Below are 19,675 nucleotides of genomic sequence, written 5' to 3'. Positions count from 1 at the left end.
AAAACATGAACCGTTTCTAATATCCCTAGCAATTAGCACAAAAAAGTACAAGCCGAAATACGAAGAAGGAGACCTGGTTCGGATTGCAAAGCCAGACGAAATATTTAGGAAAGGTTATAAACAAAATTACACAGACGAAGTCTTCACAGTATTCAAGGTTGCCACCCTCAGTCCACCAACATAAAACCTTATAGACGCAAACAACGTTATAATTAAAGGTAAATTTTATGGACCAGAATTAGTCCAAGTGAACGTCATTCCTGTCGAAGACTAAACATGAGTATTAATAAAGAATTTACTATTGATTTGATATCGAATGCATCAATGGCAATTTTTACCAATAATACTATGGCCAAGTTTCGAAATCAACTCGCTCAACCATTACAGTTAGATGGAGATTGGCAAGTTGCCCTTGCTTCAATATCATTTCCATCAAACGTCAATAAGGTAAACTCAGCCGAAACAGTTGCGTATGTCAGTTCATGCGCTGAACTTGATGCTTCACATAACCGCACCGGACAACTTCGAAGAAATCGCAAAGGTGTATACAACAGTTCAGAAGAGCTTCTGGAAGAAACTTTTCGAATCGCTCAATTGAAACAGTCTGACTATGATTTTGACACTAATGCAAAAGTTGGTTTTGAAATTTGGACCTAACGAAGGTTTGTCATTCGAAGATGAAGAAGTGCCCAGTATTCTTGGTTTTAAAGGAATAAGAGATATTTCGAATCATGGTTTTATTCACATTGGTTACAAGTCAGAAAAAGCAGGCAACTCTTTGAACAGACATGTTGGAGATTTTCCAGTTGATATTACTTGCGGATCACAGTTAATATTTGTACACATTGATATAATTGAACATCAGAACGTTGGCGATGTGAGAGCTCCGGTAATAAAAATCATTGAGTCTGAAAGACGTTTGAGAAACGGTAGCATAAACACAGTGACACCCATACACCACAAGTCCTACACAAATTTGGATTATAAGCCAATATTATCAAACAACATTCAGAACATCCAGGTAGAGTTGAGAAACGAAACTGGAAAACTAATTCCTTTTACTGGAACCGGAAAAGTTATAGTCAGTTTAAAATTTCAAAAAATTATTTAATATGGAGGCACACTACAGCAATCAAGCATCTCAATCAATGCCGCATTTTTCCGGACACTACAGACAAAGAGGCAGCGGTTTTGGAGCCCTTGCTGCAGGTATTGGAAGAGTTGCTCTGCCATTAGCGCGCAAATTTCTTTGGCCCGCAGCAAAAAAGATTGGTCGTGATTTATTGGTTCAAGGAGCACCGGAGTTAGTAGAAGTTGCAACCAAAAGAAAGTCAGCAAAACAAGCACTGAAAAGTACAGTAGCCAAAACAGCTCGCAAACAAATAGGTGGATCTCTTCAATCACGTATTGCATCAGGTCGTAAAATAATTAGACGAAAAAGACGACATTACACGAGACCTCGCTCATACCAAAAACGAAAAATCTCAAGCAGAAGAATCATTTCTCAGAAACACCGTCCGAGAGGAGTCGTCTGGATTTTTTCTGCGAGTGAAAAATGCGAACTAAAGTTGTGATACCATCTGAAGCCACTCACAGTTCTTTAGACTTATTTGAAAAACCACCTTTGCTGGTAACATTTGATCAATCATTCGAGCAAAAAAGAGGACCGCTTTATTCGCCTTCAGGATCATCATTGGAATTTGAAGTTGTTGGTGATCGCAACAATTTTATTGACTTGCAAAAAATTTACCTGGAGATCAAGTGTCGAATACTTCAAACAGATGGAACTGATTTGCGCTACACAACTGGTGACGCTAATGCCAGTGATCTTCCATATTTTGCTTATAATATCCTTCGTTCACTTTTCGCCGACTGTACTGTTTCTGCAAATGGTATCAAAATTTCAACAGCTAATGGACACTATGCACACAAAAGTTTCATAGAAACTGAATTCTCTCGCGGTACAGACGCAAAGAAAACCTGGCTAAAATGTCAGGGTTACGAGTATGAGGAAAACCCGGGCACTATTCCAGCAGCAATATCAGATATAAGAAAAATAACAGTGCGACAATCCGCACGTATAACGTTATATGGAAAGTTGGCGGGTGATTTCTTTTCGTGTGAGAAACATTTGGTTAGTGGAGTTACGTTACGCATTTCAATGAGATCTCAAGATGACTTTGCTGTCATCAGTGAAGACGCAGCAAAACACTACAAGGTCAAAATAGATGAGGCTAATTTATTTATCAGGAAGATGACGGTGTCAGATAATGTTGTAGGTGCAATTGAGAAGACATTATTGAAAACTCCGGCAATTTACCGATACAATGAAGTAATTACCAAAACATTCTTGGCTACAACAGGCCAACAAAGCTGGAAACATGAGGATATTTTTCCTAAAGAGCCAATCAGAAGAGTCATTGTTGCATTATGCGTTGGTACAGCATTCATCGGTACCAACACCGCTAATCCATTCCATTATCAAAAATTTGGTTTAAGAGAGATAACCATTTATCGAAATGGTTTTGCAACGGCTGGAACTCCAATGTCAACAACTGACAACAAGAGGTTGTACTACAATTCAATGAATGCATTAGCTTATGTAGAAAATGGCCATGGAATACCTCTGAGTGAGTTCGCAAACCATTATATAATGGTATTTGATCTGACCAGCACTCAAGAGGCAACCCATGACTTTATTCATCCAGAGTTCACAAATTCATCTTTGTCTGTTGAACTCAAGTTTGATGCAGCGTTAGCTCATAACGATGAAATATTTTTTCTTGGTGAAAAAGCATCTACGATCTACATTGACTCCGCAAGAAACGCATCTAAAAACGCTCTTCCCATGATCACATACTAATGGACGAAGATCAAATTCATCTTCAAGTGAAAAAGTGTAAACACCTCAAATTCAAATTCAGAGGGGTTTATGCAGCTGATAATTATCCTCTGAACTTACAAACCAACACATTTATTATTGTTAATGCATCACGATCCAACTCTATTGGAACCCACTGGGTAGTGCTAGCTAAACGATATGCATACCCAATAATATACTTTGCAGATCCTTTGGCTCTACCCTTGACTACCTACAAGGATATTTTCAACCGTTTACAACAGTGTAAAGACTTGGAGATAATGATGGATATCATGGAACATAGAAGAGACATTCAGTCTCCATTGCAATCCTCAGACTCTCAGCTTTGTGGTTTATTTTGCATATATATTGTTCATTATTTTTATAGTGAGAAATTTCCATTTATACCTGATGTAAATGAATTAGAGTTGCTAGCTTTTGTGAAACATATGAAGTAAAAGTTAATTTAATTTTGAAACAACAACATTTTTTGAATATCAATTTTTACAAAATTGAAAGGTTATGAAAGAGTTTGAGGTTTCTTGCACAAAACTTCCATGGCCACTAAGCAGAATATCCATTATCTGATAAAGAGTTGAGAAGTGTTCACCTAGCATAAGCTGGCAAAATCGTTTTATAGTTACATCAGGGACTGTAGAAGAACGTTTGTTGGCCGTAAAAGTACTAATAGATTTCGCTGTTGCCTCACTCAAAGGTGCTGGAAGTTTTTTCTGGTTCTTGGTAACTAAAGAAGAGGTTGATTTTGAAAGGTACTCAACAGCAACATGTAGTCGTGAAATTTTTGCACCACGTTTAACAAAGTCTTTTTGCGTTGGCTGAATAAGTATTTTGAAACAGTTAACGAGACACGGTATCACCGCAGGTACATAAAGAGAATCGAATATATTATCATCCTGCGAACCGAATTCATACATAACATGATAATGATTGGAGCCAAATGTACAACCTTCGATAACTGTTGCAGATGAATGATAACCATAGGCATAATTTTCAATTGTTGTGTTTTCAAGTTTTGGTTCCGTCTCACAATTATTGTACTTGAAACGTTTTTGAAATTTCTTGAAATATTCAGGACTGTTCTCATACATTGCCTCAACCATAGCGAACAAAAAAGAAAAAGCTAATGAACAAACGTTGAAAGCATAAACAATGACAGGAAGTAAAAGGTTTAATAGAAATTACGATTCCTCGTTGACTGTTACAGATGTTTTTGGTATCTTCTGGCGCTGAGTTGGTGTTTTGCCGGCCCGTTTTGTTGGACGCTTCGAGTCATCAGTTGAATCCGGTTTTAGAAGTGAGTTGATCAACCCAACTGGTTGATCAAGCATTTGTTCTAGTTTTTCTATGTTCTGACATATCAACCGAAACTCTGGCGCCGAAAGTGTAATTTTTTGATTGAAATCCCAATCGATGTGTTCACTATCACGTTTGAACAATTTCAAGGATAAATAGGTGCCAGTGGTATGATACGTCTTAACAGCAGCCCTAACAAGCCGTTTTTTATTGAGCGAGAGATCTATATGAAAGTCGCTGTACTCAGCATCCTTAGACAAAACATTACCCATAATGATGCATATATGGAGACAAACTGTATCAAAGTAATCTGAAATGATAAATGACTTATACATTACCGTTTATTGGAATGTGAACAATTTCAAACACCACGCAAACATGTCTAGACAAGATAACAGCTGAGCAAACAAACCCAACCACCCTAGCGTGTAAACAAATTTATACTCCTCTATCAGCTATGACGTTTATACGAAATATGAAATTCAAAAGATCGGAAAAAATATACCCTGCTGAATCAAGACCCATTCAGTGTCACAATTGTCCAAGGAAATTTAAAAATTTCCATTCACTAATGCAACATCGCCGGGCCAAGCATTATAAAGGCCATAGCAGAAAACAGTTTTACAAGTCCCGACCTTTAAATCTAAAAAGTGACAAATTTTCATTAGCAATGGATAAATTAGCTCGCCTCCTCGAGTCTATTTATATTTCCCGAGGGAACCCCAATTCAACTTAGTTCAATATGACATAATTCTATTTATAGACATGACGGAATAATGATGAAATGGCTAAGTCAAATAAACAAAAACGTCTGCAACAACTTTTCAATCTATCCGCCATTGTTCTTTCTTGTTGTTCAATATAAGTTTTGTGAAAATTCTTTAGTTCTTTGGCATTTTATTACATTACTGCAAGTCTTTTGTTACTTAACCTTCTAGAATTTGCTTTCATCTTCGAACCTGCTTTTCCTTGCAGTTCCATACCATATAAAAAACAATTTTTCATTTCTGTTCTTACTAGAATTGGTTCTAGACTCCGCTGTTAAGTCTTTATTTCCTTTGAAAGAAAACTTTCCTTTGAAAGAAAACTGTTTCCTTTGTTACTGTTTAAATTCGTAAAATCAGAACAAAAACATCAATTGTTTATCCATCATCTGCAATTTGGCTGCTGAATATTTAGAAATTGCAAAGACAAGTGAGCGAGGCACTCGAACCCTTGTGCGAATGTGTCACAACTTCAAAAATATTGTCCTTGTGCAGGAAAGCTTTGATGACAAGACAGAATTATGGCACATAAAAAACAGCTTTATTGTTCCAGTTAATTACATTGAACCAATACTTGAATACACAAAACAGAACGATTTGTTTCAACTTACAAAAACGCCAGAAAAATCGTTACGACAAGAAGAGTCTCCATATGCTCATCGATATTATGGATGTATTACTCCCATTCAAACAAAAAAGCTGGATGTGAAAAAATTGGCAAAGCGAACAAGAAAAGTTTTTGCAGACTATGATCATGACTGCATTGAAATCTGGGAGAATCAATTGGGGCAGCTAGAAGAAGTTGAGCAAATATCTGGTTTTTGAAATTTTGATCAGTCGCCATGTGATGAAACCAAAACCCCGGAAAGCCTCCCGTTGCTTGCCAACAATTTTTCTGATGATGTCAGTATCGATGAAACACCTTTGAGCCAATGCTATGCCCCCGTCAAGAAGGTTATCAAGTTATCTCGACTCTAAAGTACAACAAAACTCTTTAAACTCATTGTACATGTAGTATTTGTTGCTTTTCACAATGTTCAATCTTTTGGTTACATCTTGAAAGGTACTTTTGTTAACATCTTGAAACCAGTTCTTAATTAAACTTTAACTAAAGATTCATCTTAGCACTAGACAAACATTGTGAGACAGAATTAAGCGCTGCTTAAAATTTCAGACAATGAACAAACAAGTACGCGAAACAATGTTTTGAACAAATAAGCAAAGTAGCCCAGGTTGAGTTAAACCCAGCAGAAGCTTGGATTTTTTATATATCACGGCAGAAAATTAATAAACAATTTTTCATCAACACAGAAATTTGTATGCTGAAAACTCAGACACTAAACAAACAATTATGCAAGACAATGTTTTAAGCAAATAAGCGAAGTAAGACTGGGTTGAAATAAATCCAGCTGAAGCTTGGATTATAGAGAAATCACAGTAAACAATCAATAAACATTTTTTATCAGATAGTTTTACACCTTACCAAAATTAGGGTAGACAAATAAAAAGTAAAACTTTGAATTCAATATCACCTGTTTTAAACCAACAAAAAGTCGAAAAAAAACCCGTTGAGCATATAAATCTATGTGTTGTTTACACAACAGTCTGAGAGTTGTGTTCCCTTCTACTGCTGTTTGCGGAGCAGTAGCTTTCTGTTGCAAAAGTATCCAAAAAAGACGCGCACTCTGATTGGATGAAACAAATTTAAACTACAGTTTGCCCGACAATAAAATTCGTACATTTGCTTTTTGCCTTAACCTGAAATTCACTTGATTGAAAAACTTTAACTCTTTTCATTTCATCATAATTTTATAGTCTTTTTTGCGTTCCTATTCTTTCTGCTTTTCTCCTGTTTACAATGAACGCTGAAACGTGTACAATTTGACGGAAAAAACTCGTAGATAAGCGCAGCCTCCGACGTCATATGCAAACAATTCATAAACAATACGTCCAAACCAACCGATTCGAGTGCGATGAACGTGTGTTTGCTCACAAAAAAATTTTAGAACTCGAAACGCATCGTTCTTTTGATGTTTACATAAAACAAGAGAAGCTGTAAATGGTTAAATACTTGCTCACCATAACATTTTATTTCTGCCTTTCTTGGACCGAGTTTAATTACATGTAAACAAATTTCGTAGCCTGACGCCTACATTTCTGGACAGTGCTAAAAATGGTCAAACAAATGTTCAGCGGTGCAAGCGTTCTTCTAATGTTTACATAAAACAAGAGAAGCTGTACTGGTTAAATACATGCTCACCATAACAGTTTAATTCTGGCTTGCTTAAGCAGAGTTTACTTGCTTGTAAACAAATTGCGCTGCTTGACGCCTACATGTATGGACAGTGGTACATTGAACAAACAAAAGTTGAGCAGCTTCAGCTTTTCTTTAAATTGTAAACAAAACAGGGGAAGCTGTAACTGGTTCAAAGTTTACTCGTCTTAACGGTTTGTTTTTGTCTTTCGTGAAGATGGAAGTTCAGAAAAAGACTTTTAAATTAGAAAAATATAAAGTTCATCCTGCTGCCAAAGCCATTCAATGTCACAATTGTCCAAGGCATTTCGGCACCATCCATTCCTTGATGCAACACCGCCGCGCTAAGCATTATAAGACATATTTCAAAAAACATTATCAGAAGTACCAACCAACGCAAATAAAGTCAACAGCAAGTTGTTTTTCATCAACAACGGATAAGCTGGTTCGACATATGGAAACTGTTTTATACATGTCAAAAGAAGAATTATCGCGCTCATAGAAAACCTTACAAAAAGAGATGACGTAATTCTATTTTTAGACATGATGCAAAAATTATGCATTCCAAACAAATAAACAAATCATTCTACTCATAACTCTTATCATTCCGTCATTTCGCAGTTCCTATTTATCGATTTCGTAACTGAAATTCAACTCTATCCAATTTGACAAAACTTTTCACCGTTATAATTGATAAACTTGTTCAGTTTGCTTTTTCACTGCTAAGATATTATTTCGAGAACTGATATTCAGTTTCCAGTTACAAACCACATACTGCTGAAAAGGTTTTTCTGAAAATTATGGCCGCTGAATATTTAGAAATAAAAAAAACCAACGATTCTCAAACTCGAACACTGGTTCGTACATGCCACAATTACAAGCATGTCGCATTGATGAAGGAAACGTTCGATGAAAACACGGGTTTATGGCGCAGTGATAACAGCTTTATTATAACAAAAAGTAGAAAAACCGTTGAGCATATAAATCTATGTGTTGTTTACACAACAGTCTGCGAGTTGTGTTTCTTTCTACTGCTGTTTGCGGCTATTTCTCCGTCAACTTCGGGATCTAATAAAGAACAAGCAGCTACAAAACATAACTGTCCATAAGATATGTGTGTATATTTTATGTTACCTCTCAAAGATAAAACTTTTTCATGAATGAGCTTCATGTCTTTTGTTCCTATTGTGTTCATTATTTACTGTTTACTGAACGTGAGCGTTTAGAGTTTTTGTTTAAAAATCTTTCAATTCTGATTGGTTGTTAACTCGAATTATAAATGCAGCACTGCGATTGGTCAATTTATTTTGGAAAATGTTGTGACCCTGAACATGTTTGAGCATGATCCGATGACTCTCCACTTAATATATCATTAATGATTTAATACATCTACTAACAGGTTAGTTATTTTTTTTTGTTTTTGGTCCCATTTTTGTATACATTTATGGGCATAAGTGATTATGACCATAATTGTGCACATAATTACGTGAAAAGTTATTTCCTTCTACAACTCTGGTTTTTTTATCAATGTGTATTTTTATGTATGTATGTGTATGAATGTATGTATGTATGTATATATGTATGTGTGTATGTATGTATGTATATATGTATGTATGTATGTATGTATGTATGTATGTATGTATGTATTTGTGTATGCATGTTGTATATGCATATATGTAGGTTTTAATGATGTATGCAAGTTCCTATTTATGAGTTTATATGTAATACATCCATACATATAAATATGTAAATATGGATATATGTAGGTACATATTTATATATTTATTATTGATCTCTCTATGTTTTTACGTAATCATAACTGTAAGTTTGTATTAAAGCAGGATGGCGCAGGGGAAGCGCGCTGGGCCCATAACCCAGAGGTCGGTAGATCAAAACTATCTCCTGCTCAATCTTTTTACGTAAATTTCTAGAATTTTTTTGTATTTGTATCTAAGAATTTTTTTATCTAGAAAAATCTGATTGTTTTGGACTTTATAAATAATTAGAGATCTCTGATAGTTCGGGGGTTGTGTTTGGGTGTGGTTAATGTAGGTGCGTGGCGCATGTGTGTGTTTGGGGTGTGTGTGATGGCTGCGCGTGTGTTGGTGGGTTGGGCTTGTGGGTAGGTTGGGGTGTGGTACGTGTCGGTGTTTGTGTGCTTTTCGTTTTTTTTTTTGACATAGCATGACGGCGTTGGTCTCAAGGGTATGTAGATCTAAGTTTATCTCATGCTCTAAGACATTAATCAATTTTAACAAAAAAATTTAAAACCGCATACACTTGACAAACCTGAGTTTTTTCTCAAAAATTGTTAAAAGTCAAACTTCGGGCCAAAAACTCGATTTGCCAAAAATAACCTTCTACAGCTTTTATCACTCGCAAAACATGATTCACACCATTTCACATCTAATAGAGACAAAATTTCACCAAAGTTTTTGGACACTATTTTTCAAAAAAAAATTTACAAGTTCTGGTCCCCTTATAGGACAAAAATTTCGCTTTTCGAAAAAATTGTTTTTGACTTTTTTTTACCCAAAAAACGTGTTTCACTCATTTTTACATTGATTAAAGCCAAAAAATTTCAAAAAAAATTTTTGGACCCCATTTTTCAAAAAAATTTTACAAGTTCCGATCCCCTTATAGGACAAAAATTTCAATTTTTGAAAAAATTTTTCCGACAACTTTTTTAGTCACAAAACGTGTTTCACACATTTTTACATTGATTAAAGCCGAAAAAACGCAAAAAAGTTATTAGACCCCATTTTTTAAAAAATTCTGATTCCCCTATAGGGCAAAAATTTCGATTTTTAAAAAAAAAATTTCCGACCACTTTTTTCACTCGCAAAACATGTTTCACAACCTTTCACATCAATTTAAGCCAAAAAATCAACAAAAAATTTTCTGAAAAAATTTTCAAAAAATTTTACAAGTGTTGGTCCACCCTTATATGAGGAACAAAAAATTTTTTTCAAAATTTGCATTTTCGGCGAAAAAAATAGAGGGGACATTTTTTTCAGATTTTCAAAATTTTCAAGTGTCCCACCCCGTTGTTGTCGGGCCGAGAAAATCAGGCTTCCATAAATGTTCGTCCCCCCGTTATGTAGAAAAGGATCTTCGCCCCGGTGGGATTCGAACCCGGATCTAGTGCATGGGAAGCCGATCTTGTACCATGCAAGGATAGATGGGACATTTGAGAAAAGGATCCTTTTCTCAAATGTCCCATCTACCCTTGCATACATGATTATCCCTATCTTATAGCTGTGTAGTGTATACTACGGGGGGGGGACATTACATGTTTTAAGATAGGGAATAATCATGTATGCAAGGATAGACGGGACATTTGAGAAAAGGATCCTTTTCTCAAATGTCCCTTCTATCCTTGCATACATGATTATTCCCTATCTCAAAACATGTAATGTCCCCCCCCTCGTAGTATACACTAAACAGCTATGTATACTACTCTCCCGCATATCACTCTCACATCGAAGCTATATCGTCATTACAACTTCAACAAAAAATCGGCTTATCTTAGCAACAAACTTTTTTCGGAATGAAAGCGATTGAGATCACGCGTAACTTCAGAAGTCAAGCTTGAAAAGGTCACACGAGAGAAAATGCTCTAGAGTAAAAGCGGAAAACATTCAAGCAAAAATTTTGATTAAGAAAAGACACAATCAAGAGCAATTAATGAGCTTCATCGATTAACCGTAGAGTAAAATGATATCACGGATTAACTTTCCCAAACGGAATAAGAGTATACTGTAAGAGAGCCAATTGGTTAGACAAAAACAATCGAGTAAAAAACCGACGGAACCAACCCAGTTGTTACAAACTTTGTTTGAGAACAAGACACAACATCGATTGTCAAGTTATAAAGTAAACGATGAACGGTTCTCGGGTCTATTCTATTCCACCTCCCCCCCCACTCCTCCAGCTTAGTGTGCAAATGAATGTTACACCCCTCAGGTGCAAGGGCTAATAACGTTACTGGGGGCTATAGGGCTATTTAACGTTACTATGTAAAAAATATCACGTGCACCTGGGAAATAATAAGATATGGACAATAATGAGACAATAAAACATGTAACATAGCCGGCAGATTGCCGGAAAATAGCCGCGATAGACGCTTGTGGCCTTCCATGAATAAAAACAACTAAAGAAATAAGATAGACAGATTGACCACCAGTCCTTTAATAGACCACTAGGCTTTTCGGTTAGATTCGGGCTGTCATTTTTTTTTGAGACAAATACGCTCTATAAGGAAAAACCCTAATGGAATTTTTCAAAATTAAAATTCAAAATCAAAAACTCAAGACCAATACTTAAGAACTAGGGCATATACGTTTGGCACTACTTAGATGCACACTACTGACCTTTAACTAGTAAATCTTCATAAAATTTAAAGTTTATAACGCGAGTTCAGAAGCTATTTTTTAGGGAAGTCACGCAATTGACCTAAAAGCAGAACAAATGACGTCACACGCACAAATTTTAACTGCAAAGAAACCAATGAAATTAAACAACTCATTTCCAAAAAGTCAGGTCGCAAGAACCATCCATCGAGACGACGAATTAAAAAACATAGCCGGAAGAAATTCTGGAACGAATCAAAGAGTCGTCTTCATGAAACCCATTACCTTTTAAATCAATTGGGCCCCACAAAAGTGACTAACAAGAATAAAAATATCAGTCAACAGAAAATACCCTATAAAACCAACTGAACTAAAAAATTACAATACAACAATACACAAAACAGGCCAGAATTTTTGTACGCAATTGAAAACATCAAAGTGCACAAGCAGCAACAGTCAACCTTTGTTAAGCTCCCAAAACATTATTCTGGAGGAAAAATTTGAATAAAGCACAAAAGGACCAAAAATTGTTAACTATACAAAACTTGTCGCTTTAACTAAAAACATTGTTTATCGCTTTTTATCACAATGATCACAATAAAACTAAACAATGACAAAAAACCAAATCGAAATTAATCATGAAGAAGATTAAAGAGACAGAACGATATTCAAACGCAAAATTCGTGTGCTACCAAAAAGCAAGACCTGGGAATATTCGAATAAAAAAGCGTTGTTCAAAATTTTTGAAAGCGAAGTCAACAAAACCTCAGTGACAGGTTAAATAAAAGCAATCGCAAACAGAACACTTTTCAAAGAATTCAGAGGAAAAAAGACAAAAGAAAAAATTCAAAGGAAAAAAGACAAAAGCAATCAGCTCAAATCGATGGTTTTTCAAATTATTAATGGCAGGGCGATGTCTTAGGAGAATGGTAGAAAAAACATGCTAAAAGGTGAAGAATACATACACTGTAAAAATTAAAAAACTGATTCGCAATTTCTGAAAAATCAAAAGGAAACTAAAATCAAAACGAAAAAAATGAGGTAGAAAAACATAGATTTTTTGTTTTTAAGCTAATAAGAAATCGCGATTTAAAACAGTACAGAGTCATCTTTAAGCCTCAGTAGGAAAGAAATCAGCTCAATTGTGAAACAGTAAAAAAAATTGGGAAAAAATGTCAAAAATATGGTAAAATTTTCACTGAATTTTAAAGCTATCGCAAAAACAATTCAATTAGCAACAAACCGAATACAAAAACACGTATGGTGCAGCAAAATACAGTAATCAATTGTTTACTAAATAAAATTTGTCGCTTTAACTATAAACGTTAGTTCTCGCTTTAAATCATAATAAAGCGATGAAAATAAACAATGACCAAAAAATTAACGAAATCGAAATTAATAATTAAAACTACTAAAGAGACAGAAAAATATTTCGACCCAAAAATTTGCATTCTACCAAAACGAAGCCCTAAGAATCTTTGCAGAAAAAGAGTTGCTTAAAATTTGTGAAAGTGAAAAGGTAGCAAAGCCTCTGCCTTATGTTAAAATAATCAAAGGCAAACAAAAAAAACAAAAATTCAAAGGAAAAAGACAAAAATTATTAGTTCAAATCAATGATTTTCAATTTAATGAAGACAGCGCAATTAAAACTAAAGGTTTTAGGAGAATGTTAGAATGAAACATGCTAGAATGTGGAGAATACTTTCATTATGAAAAACTTTAAAAAAAACTAATTAGCAATTTCAGAAAAATCAAAACTGAATTTGAAACTCTAACAATCAAAATCAAACAGAATTGAGGTGGAAAACATGATTTTTTTGTTATTAAGCAATCGAGGTTTTAGAAAGTTACATAGCCATCTTTCGATCTCAGTAAAAAGTGAAAAAAAGCTCATTGCGAAACACTAAAATAAATTGAAAAAAAAAATGTTCAAAATATGGTAAAAAATTTCACTGAATTTTAAATAATTATCACCAAAACCAATTCAATTAGCAAGAAAACGAAACCAAAAACAACGATGGGTCACCAAAACACTTTTTATGGTAAATAAACTCAAAGTAAAAACAAAAACTTAAAAAAATTTGACAACAAAAACCGCCAAAATCGCATTAGTATCAGTAATATTTTAGAAAAAAACACCTCACGTCAAAAGGAAGCATTCAAATCAGGCATTATCAACAAAAAATTGACATATTTACTAATTTGGTTTTTAAAAAGTCCACTTAAAGAGCCAAAAAAGGGGGGAGGTTAATAAAAAAAAGACAATAATTGACAAAAAAATGACAAATATGGGCCATTTTTTCACTTGAAGCGAATTATTAGGTCGCAGAAACATTGTAGTATCGATTTCAGATGTTTGTGACGTCGATCAAAATTTACTTCTACAAAAAACCAAGTTACAAACATAGCCGGCAGGCTAACCGAAAATTGCCGCCGTTGACGCGCTTGATGCACATCGGGATTCAAACAAAAAAAGAAAAAAAGAAATTGACTGAATTTTTTGTTTTTTTAGTGTCAAAAAGAGATCTAATTTGGCGCGCTCTTTCAGTTAGACTCCAAAAACTATACTTGATACAGCTTCCATACTGGAAGCCAATAAGCTCAATACCAATGTCAGCTAGCAAACACTCTAATGAACTTTGAAAACCTAATTCTCAATGACTTAATGACCGGGCTTTATCGGTTTATCCGTTTCCTTTAATTTTGCTCTTTTGAATTTTACCGTAATCACTATAATGCGTAATTCAATGCATGAAAGATATTAAAATTCATTCAGTTGAAACAGTGAGTGAAGTAAATCAGAAGTCAAATGTGAAAAACGTTACTTATGTAAAACGAAAAACGTGATCAAAAGTTAAATCAAATTTAAAAAAAGGAGACCGCCTAAATAATAGCCGTTTGAGAGGCTGACGGCGCTTATAAATAAAAGAAATTAGGGTACAATGGACGAAAACACGGCTAAAAACTGTCATCTATTTGCGCCAATCTCTCAAAAACTCTCTTCAAAGTCGAAAAGTCATTCACTGAACGCAGCGCATGGACAAAAATTTTTTCTCGCTCAGAAAAAGTTAGTTCACACGGCAATTTTACTCACTTTCACTATTAGGTCAAAACGCCGCCTGAACAAATAGTACTTCCGGTAAAAAAACCTTAAGAAAACCAATACTCCTCTGAGTCGTAAAAAACCACGATGTCCCCGATAATAGCCGTTATAACTTCGCGGCTATTAATGATATGTATAATTGTGGACATACATACCTAACAGATTGAGGAGGTGGTCGCACCAGAATAGTACCAAAGGCTGCAAACAGTGAGCCCAGTCTGTCAGCACCCTTGAAGAAATCATGGATCCACTCAATATGGAGCAGGATATGACTCAATGCAAATCTGTGAGGAGGGGGAATTTTTTCCACCACCATTTTGGCCTCATCGTCCGATATGGAGCCTTTCTTGGCCAGGGCTATCATGTCATCGTATACCTCAAAGGGGATCACAGGGTTGGGCAGTTCTCGGAGGTAGGACTTCAATAGACCAGCGAGGTCGTCAAGATTTGGAATGCTCTTTAAGGCGGATTCTGAAACAACGAACAGATATTTTTGTAAACAGCTTGAGAACAACCTGCCACACTAGCGTCGTCTGTCAAAGAGTTTCTTATAATTACAAAACTTTCGGAACACTTTTGGGAAAGCCCTACAGACGAAAAATCGGGGTCGTTCCCATTATAGCTCGCAAAACTTTAAAAACGGTAAAAACGCAATTTCGAGATGACGGAAAGCATTATCAAACAAACCGTTTGTGAAGAAAATTGCTAAACAGTTCTTAAAATGGACAAATCGTTTGTTTTTCAGATCTAATTTTATGCCAATTTTAGCAGTAGTGAGCGGTATAAGTTATTCGGTTTAAACTTCGGCATCAGTTAGCATACAATTCCGTATTTAAGACCAATAATCATTGTTCAAGAAATTCGTTTTTTTTTCGATTTTAAATTAATTTTCAGGTGAAAAAAAACCACCTATTTCGTATCTGGGACCGCTGTGGAAAACCTCCCCCCTTTTATTTACCTATTCCCTCGTGTGAGACGGTAGGCTGCACTGTAGTTTTCCCAGATCCCTCTCGGAAGATGTCAAAGCCATATTTGATACAGAGTTCCTGAAATCAAAACGTCCTATCACCTTTCGAAATTAAAATTAAATACAGAACATAAATAGAATAGTGGGTTTTCTCCCCATTGTGGACTAAGCTCAAAAACGCCAATTAAGGCATATTGTCGTTTTCTAGCTTAACTAGGAAACTGGCTATGATGAAAGAGCCTGCATCAGTATTTTATTTGTTTCATGATTAGTCAAAATTGATACACTGGGCATTCAAAAACTAGAGAACTGCTTTTAATTCATCCATTACAATACTTAAGTGCGTGTTTCATCAACGCACTCTCAAAAAAATATATCCAACACTCCAAACTCTGAAAAACTTACATTTTGAAAGTGGTGATTTGAATTTTACGAAAAATTGAAAGGCCCAATGCTTCTGTTTTATCACATTAATGCCATTCAAGGTCTTTCCCACTATAGCCCCAAATGATGGTATATTTACCACGATTGGGGGCTATAGGTTATAAGACAACTAAGCTGTGGGCGGGGGGCTATAGTTGGAAATACCCGCCTTTTAAAACGCTAAAATACCTTTTGAACTGCCTATACAAAACCTTAGCTCTGATTTTAACAAACTTGGATTGCTTGTATTATAAATTTTTCTACTATAATGTGGTCTGATGAATATTAAAAAGCTTTTTATTTTTATCGCATCTACCTGTAATCGGATGCCTTTGGCTGATGAGACGTAGATTGCCTTGTCTGATGGTTGCAGTCGCTCCTGGATGACTTGGAAGCACAGTTTGAGAAAGAGAGGCACCTGTTTGTTTTCATACGGAGAGAACACGTCTGATAAGTCCTGCCCAAAGACGTACTCTAAAAATACAAGTCAAAGTGATTCCACAATACAAATGAATCGATCAAGTAAGGGATGATCTATTGATGACATCAGATAAAAACATAGCTGGATGAGCCCAGAACTCGCCACTGCAGGGTTTAACCACCGTAAAACGCATTGTATTTCTGAAAACTAATTTATGACCCAAAATTGACCCTAATTTATGACCCAAATTATTGACCCTAAAACTGATTTATGACCCAAAATTAAGTATTTTATAATTGCCAAGTTATCCGCATCTCTGTTACCCACTGGTAAGCTTAATTTCTCCGAAAAACAGAAATTCAATATTTTTTCGCAAACGGTCAACTGACACAATAAAAATTTCCGTAGTTAAATAGACAGGATAAGAAAAATGCTTATTTTTTTCGAAAAACAAGAGGAAAACGAGAACAACTATTTTAAGCACAAATTCAAAACTTTTTTAGTTCTCGAACATTTTCGAACTGTGAAAATTTACAGAAACAGATAGAAATTTTATTTTTGTGACAACCTTGAGCAGTAATTCCCTGCAATAATTATGGACGATAAAATCCAATGCTGGATAAAATTTTAAAATTCTTATAATTCGATCTATACCAATACGGTGAGCTAAATTTTTTCGAACTTTATTTTTGAAACGAATATTTAATGAGAAAGCAAAGCCTGTTGCGAAATAGACTGTTGACCTGTTATAAAAACAGACAAAAAATAAGCAGGATAAAATAGAGGATGCATGCGTGTGGAACTGAAACAAGAACAATTTGGTTTTTCTACAAGATATTCGAAAAATGTTCCATCAAATAATAGAGACCTCTGAAGCAATAGGGCTATAGTTTATTTGCACTTAATTGACCTTCAATTACAGAATTTGAAATAATTCAGGTTCGAGCGCTCGGAAGTCATTTTGTTGAGTGCGGTACGTATGATTAAAAAAACTGATCATACCAACGACCTAAAAACTAATGAAAAAATTAGAGTGAGAACTGACGTCATGCAAACAAAATTAGTTGCAAAGTGGCGATGGCACTGAAACATGAAAAGTCAAAAGGTCACAAGAATTGAAGGCGACAGGCCATTAAAAAACTAGGATGAGATTAATAACAACCTCGATATCGCTTCGCGGCTACTAAAAAGAACGTGGACCCCTCAAGCCAGCGACAGAAAAAGATAGAACAAAACAGTCCAGCGAAAAATTTAAATCACATTTCTACAGTAATTGCTCCACACTTCTTTCGAGAGTAACCAAAAGACTAGAGTGAGAATCACTTGTGTGCATTACGTCATTTCTGCTCTGGGGTGAGTGTTTATTTTTTGTGTATAGGTTTTTGGTCACACATAGATTACGTTACTAACCAAACTAATTGAAACTCTCAAAATGCCTCTCGCGAAAAATGAAGGTCAGTTACATCGACGGATAGCGTGTATTTAAAACTTTTAGAGAGAGTACAATAGGCAGTACAAAAGGAAACACGGAAAAGACCTTCATGGCTGTTTACAATTAAAAGATCACCGCAACACTTTAAAAACCAAATCTAACGGATATATAAAATTTGATTTCTTGTAACTAACAGCTAGCACATTGCCCAAAAAAACTGCGGCTGCTTCCTACACACGAGGTCTCAAAATGCCATAGAACTATAAGTCTTCAAAACTAAAAAAAATTAGTTTCTAAAATTACTTGGATGTTTTCACTTAATTTTGCCTATTGTACTGTTTCTAAAAGTTTTAAAACACAACCGAAGTCGGGCAAATTGCTCTCAAACGGTTGAGGCTAGCTTTAGCTCAATTGAAGGGGCGTAAGGTGAGGGCGGCTGGGGTGCACCGCAGCGGGGGTGCAGAAGTCGATTGGGCGGACTGATGTGGGGCCGATGGGTGGGGGTGTGGGGTCAATTTCTAAGAACCGCCCTTCACGCCATAAGCACAAGTCCCCAAAACACTCTGTGAATCGCATACTTGAAGACTAGTGGGCTGAACGGTTCTAAGAGAGCTTAATGCCCACTGGGCGCTACCTTTTTATCGGTTTCTGAAGACGAGAAGTCAAATGGGTCAGAAGAAAAATCTGTCAAGCAAAAAATTGCCTAAAAGATACAAACACGATTAATGTATTTGCTACAAAATGCTTTTGAGAGCAATTAACAACGATTTCCTAAAAGGTGCTTGTCATTTATGATAAAAACAATTCTACTATAACTCAGCGTTAAGGAGGATAACGGATGATAACATTACGCCACATAAGAGCAGCTGAAGTGCAGTATCAACAGAGAGAGAGAGAGAGAGAGAGAGAAAACATGAACGGGAAAGAGAAGGAAAGAACCTCTAACCGACACAGAGAGAAAGAGATAGGAATACTTTCCATGATGGGATTCGATGCAACATCTAGTTTCCTAGCCTTCTTAGTAAATAAATCACATAGAAAACTGACAAAGGTAAAATTTAAAAGCTTCCAGCGTCGCAGTAAAAAAAAAGTTCAAAAACATTTTGTGTCTTTGGAGTTCTGTCAAGTAAACCATCTGCAAGACATAAAAAATTTTGGTTGGCCAGTAATGGTCATTAACTCACAAAATCTTGCTAAAATTCAAGATAATAATATCTTCTAAACCATTTCATTGTCTCAGGAGACCATCCAGTATCCTTTTTTAAGCCTGAAATAGTTTCACTGGCTCAGAGATCCATAAACTTCGAAAAAATTTTCGAAAGTTAGAAAATTTGAATTATATCCAAAAATTAATGAAACTGAGTCATAAAAAATACTGATCACCATTCCTCAATCTCTAGAAATTATGCAGCAGCTTATTATCAAATCTTCCAGGAGGTCCCAGTGCCCCCTGGGGCCGGAAAAAATCAAATCCTTGAAAAAATTCCTAATATTTTTCCAGAAATTGGCTAAATTTGTGAAAATAAAACCTTGAAAACATTACATTACATTTAGAAACTATGCAGTAACCTATAATGCAGTATCTTGGAAAGAGAAGGTAAGAACCTCTAACCGACACAGAAAGAAAGAGATAGGAATACTTTCCATGATGGGATTCGATGCAACATCTAGTTTCCTAGCCTTCTTAGTAAATAAATCACATAGAAAACTGAAAAAGGTAAAATTTAAAAGCTTCCAGCGTCGCAGTAAAAAAAAGTTCAAAAACATTTTGTGTCTTTGGAGTTC

At 35.5% G+C, this 19,675-nt stretch overlaps 1 protein-coding gene across 1 annotated transcript in view; it reads right to left on the bottom strand.

The window, feature by feature from the left end:
• Positions 1-19,675, bottom strand: part of LOC142335913 (phosphatidylinositol 3-kinase regulatory subunit alpha-like) — a 63,045-nt gene that overhangs the window by 39,874 nt on the left and 3,496 nt on the right. Inside the window, exons 2-4 of the mRNA XM_075384296.1 lie at positions 16,354-16,511; positions 15,606-15,693; positions 14,803-15,118 (exon numbers count right to left, since the gene is read on the bottom strand). Coding sequence (XP_075240411.1) covers positions 14,803-15,118; positions 15,606-15,693; positions 16,354-16,511 — 562 coding nt within the window. The remainder of the gene's footprint in view (positions 1-14,802; positions 15,119-15,605; positions 15,694-16,353; positions 16,512-19,675) is intronic.

This window comes from Convolutriloba macropyga, chromosome 3 (genome assembly GCF_964194025.1).
Source record: "Convolutriloba macropyga chromosome 3, txConMacr16.3, whole genome shotgun sequence".
Classification (NCBI taxonomy): Eukaryota; Metazoa; Xenacoelomorpha; order Acoela; family Convolutidae; genus Convolutriloba; species Convolutriloba macropyga.
This window is presented reverse-complemented; position numbering and strand designations above follow the sequence as displayed.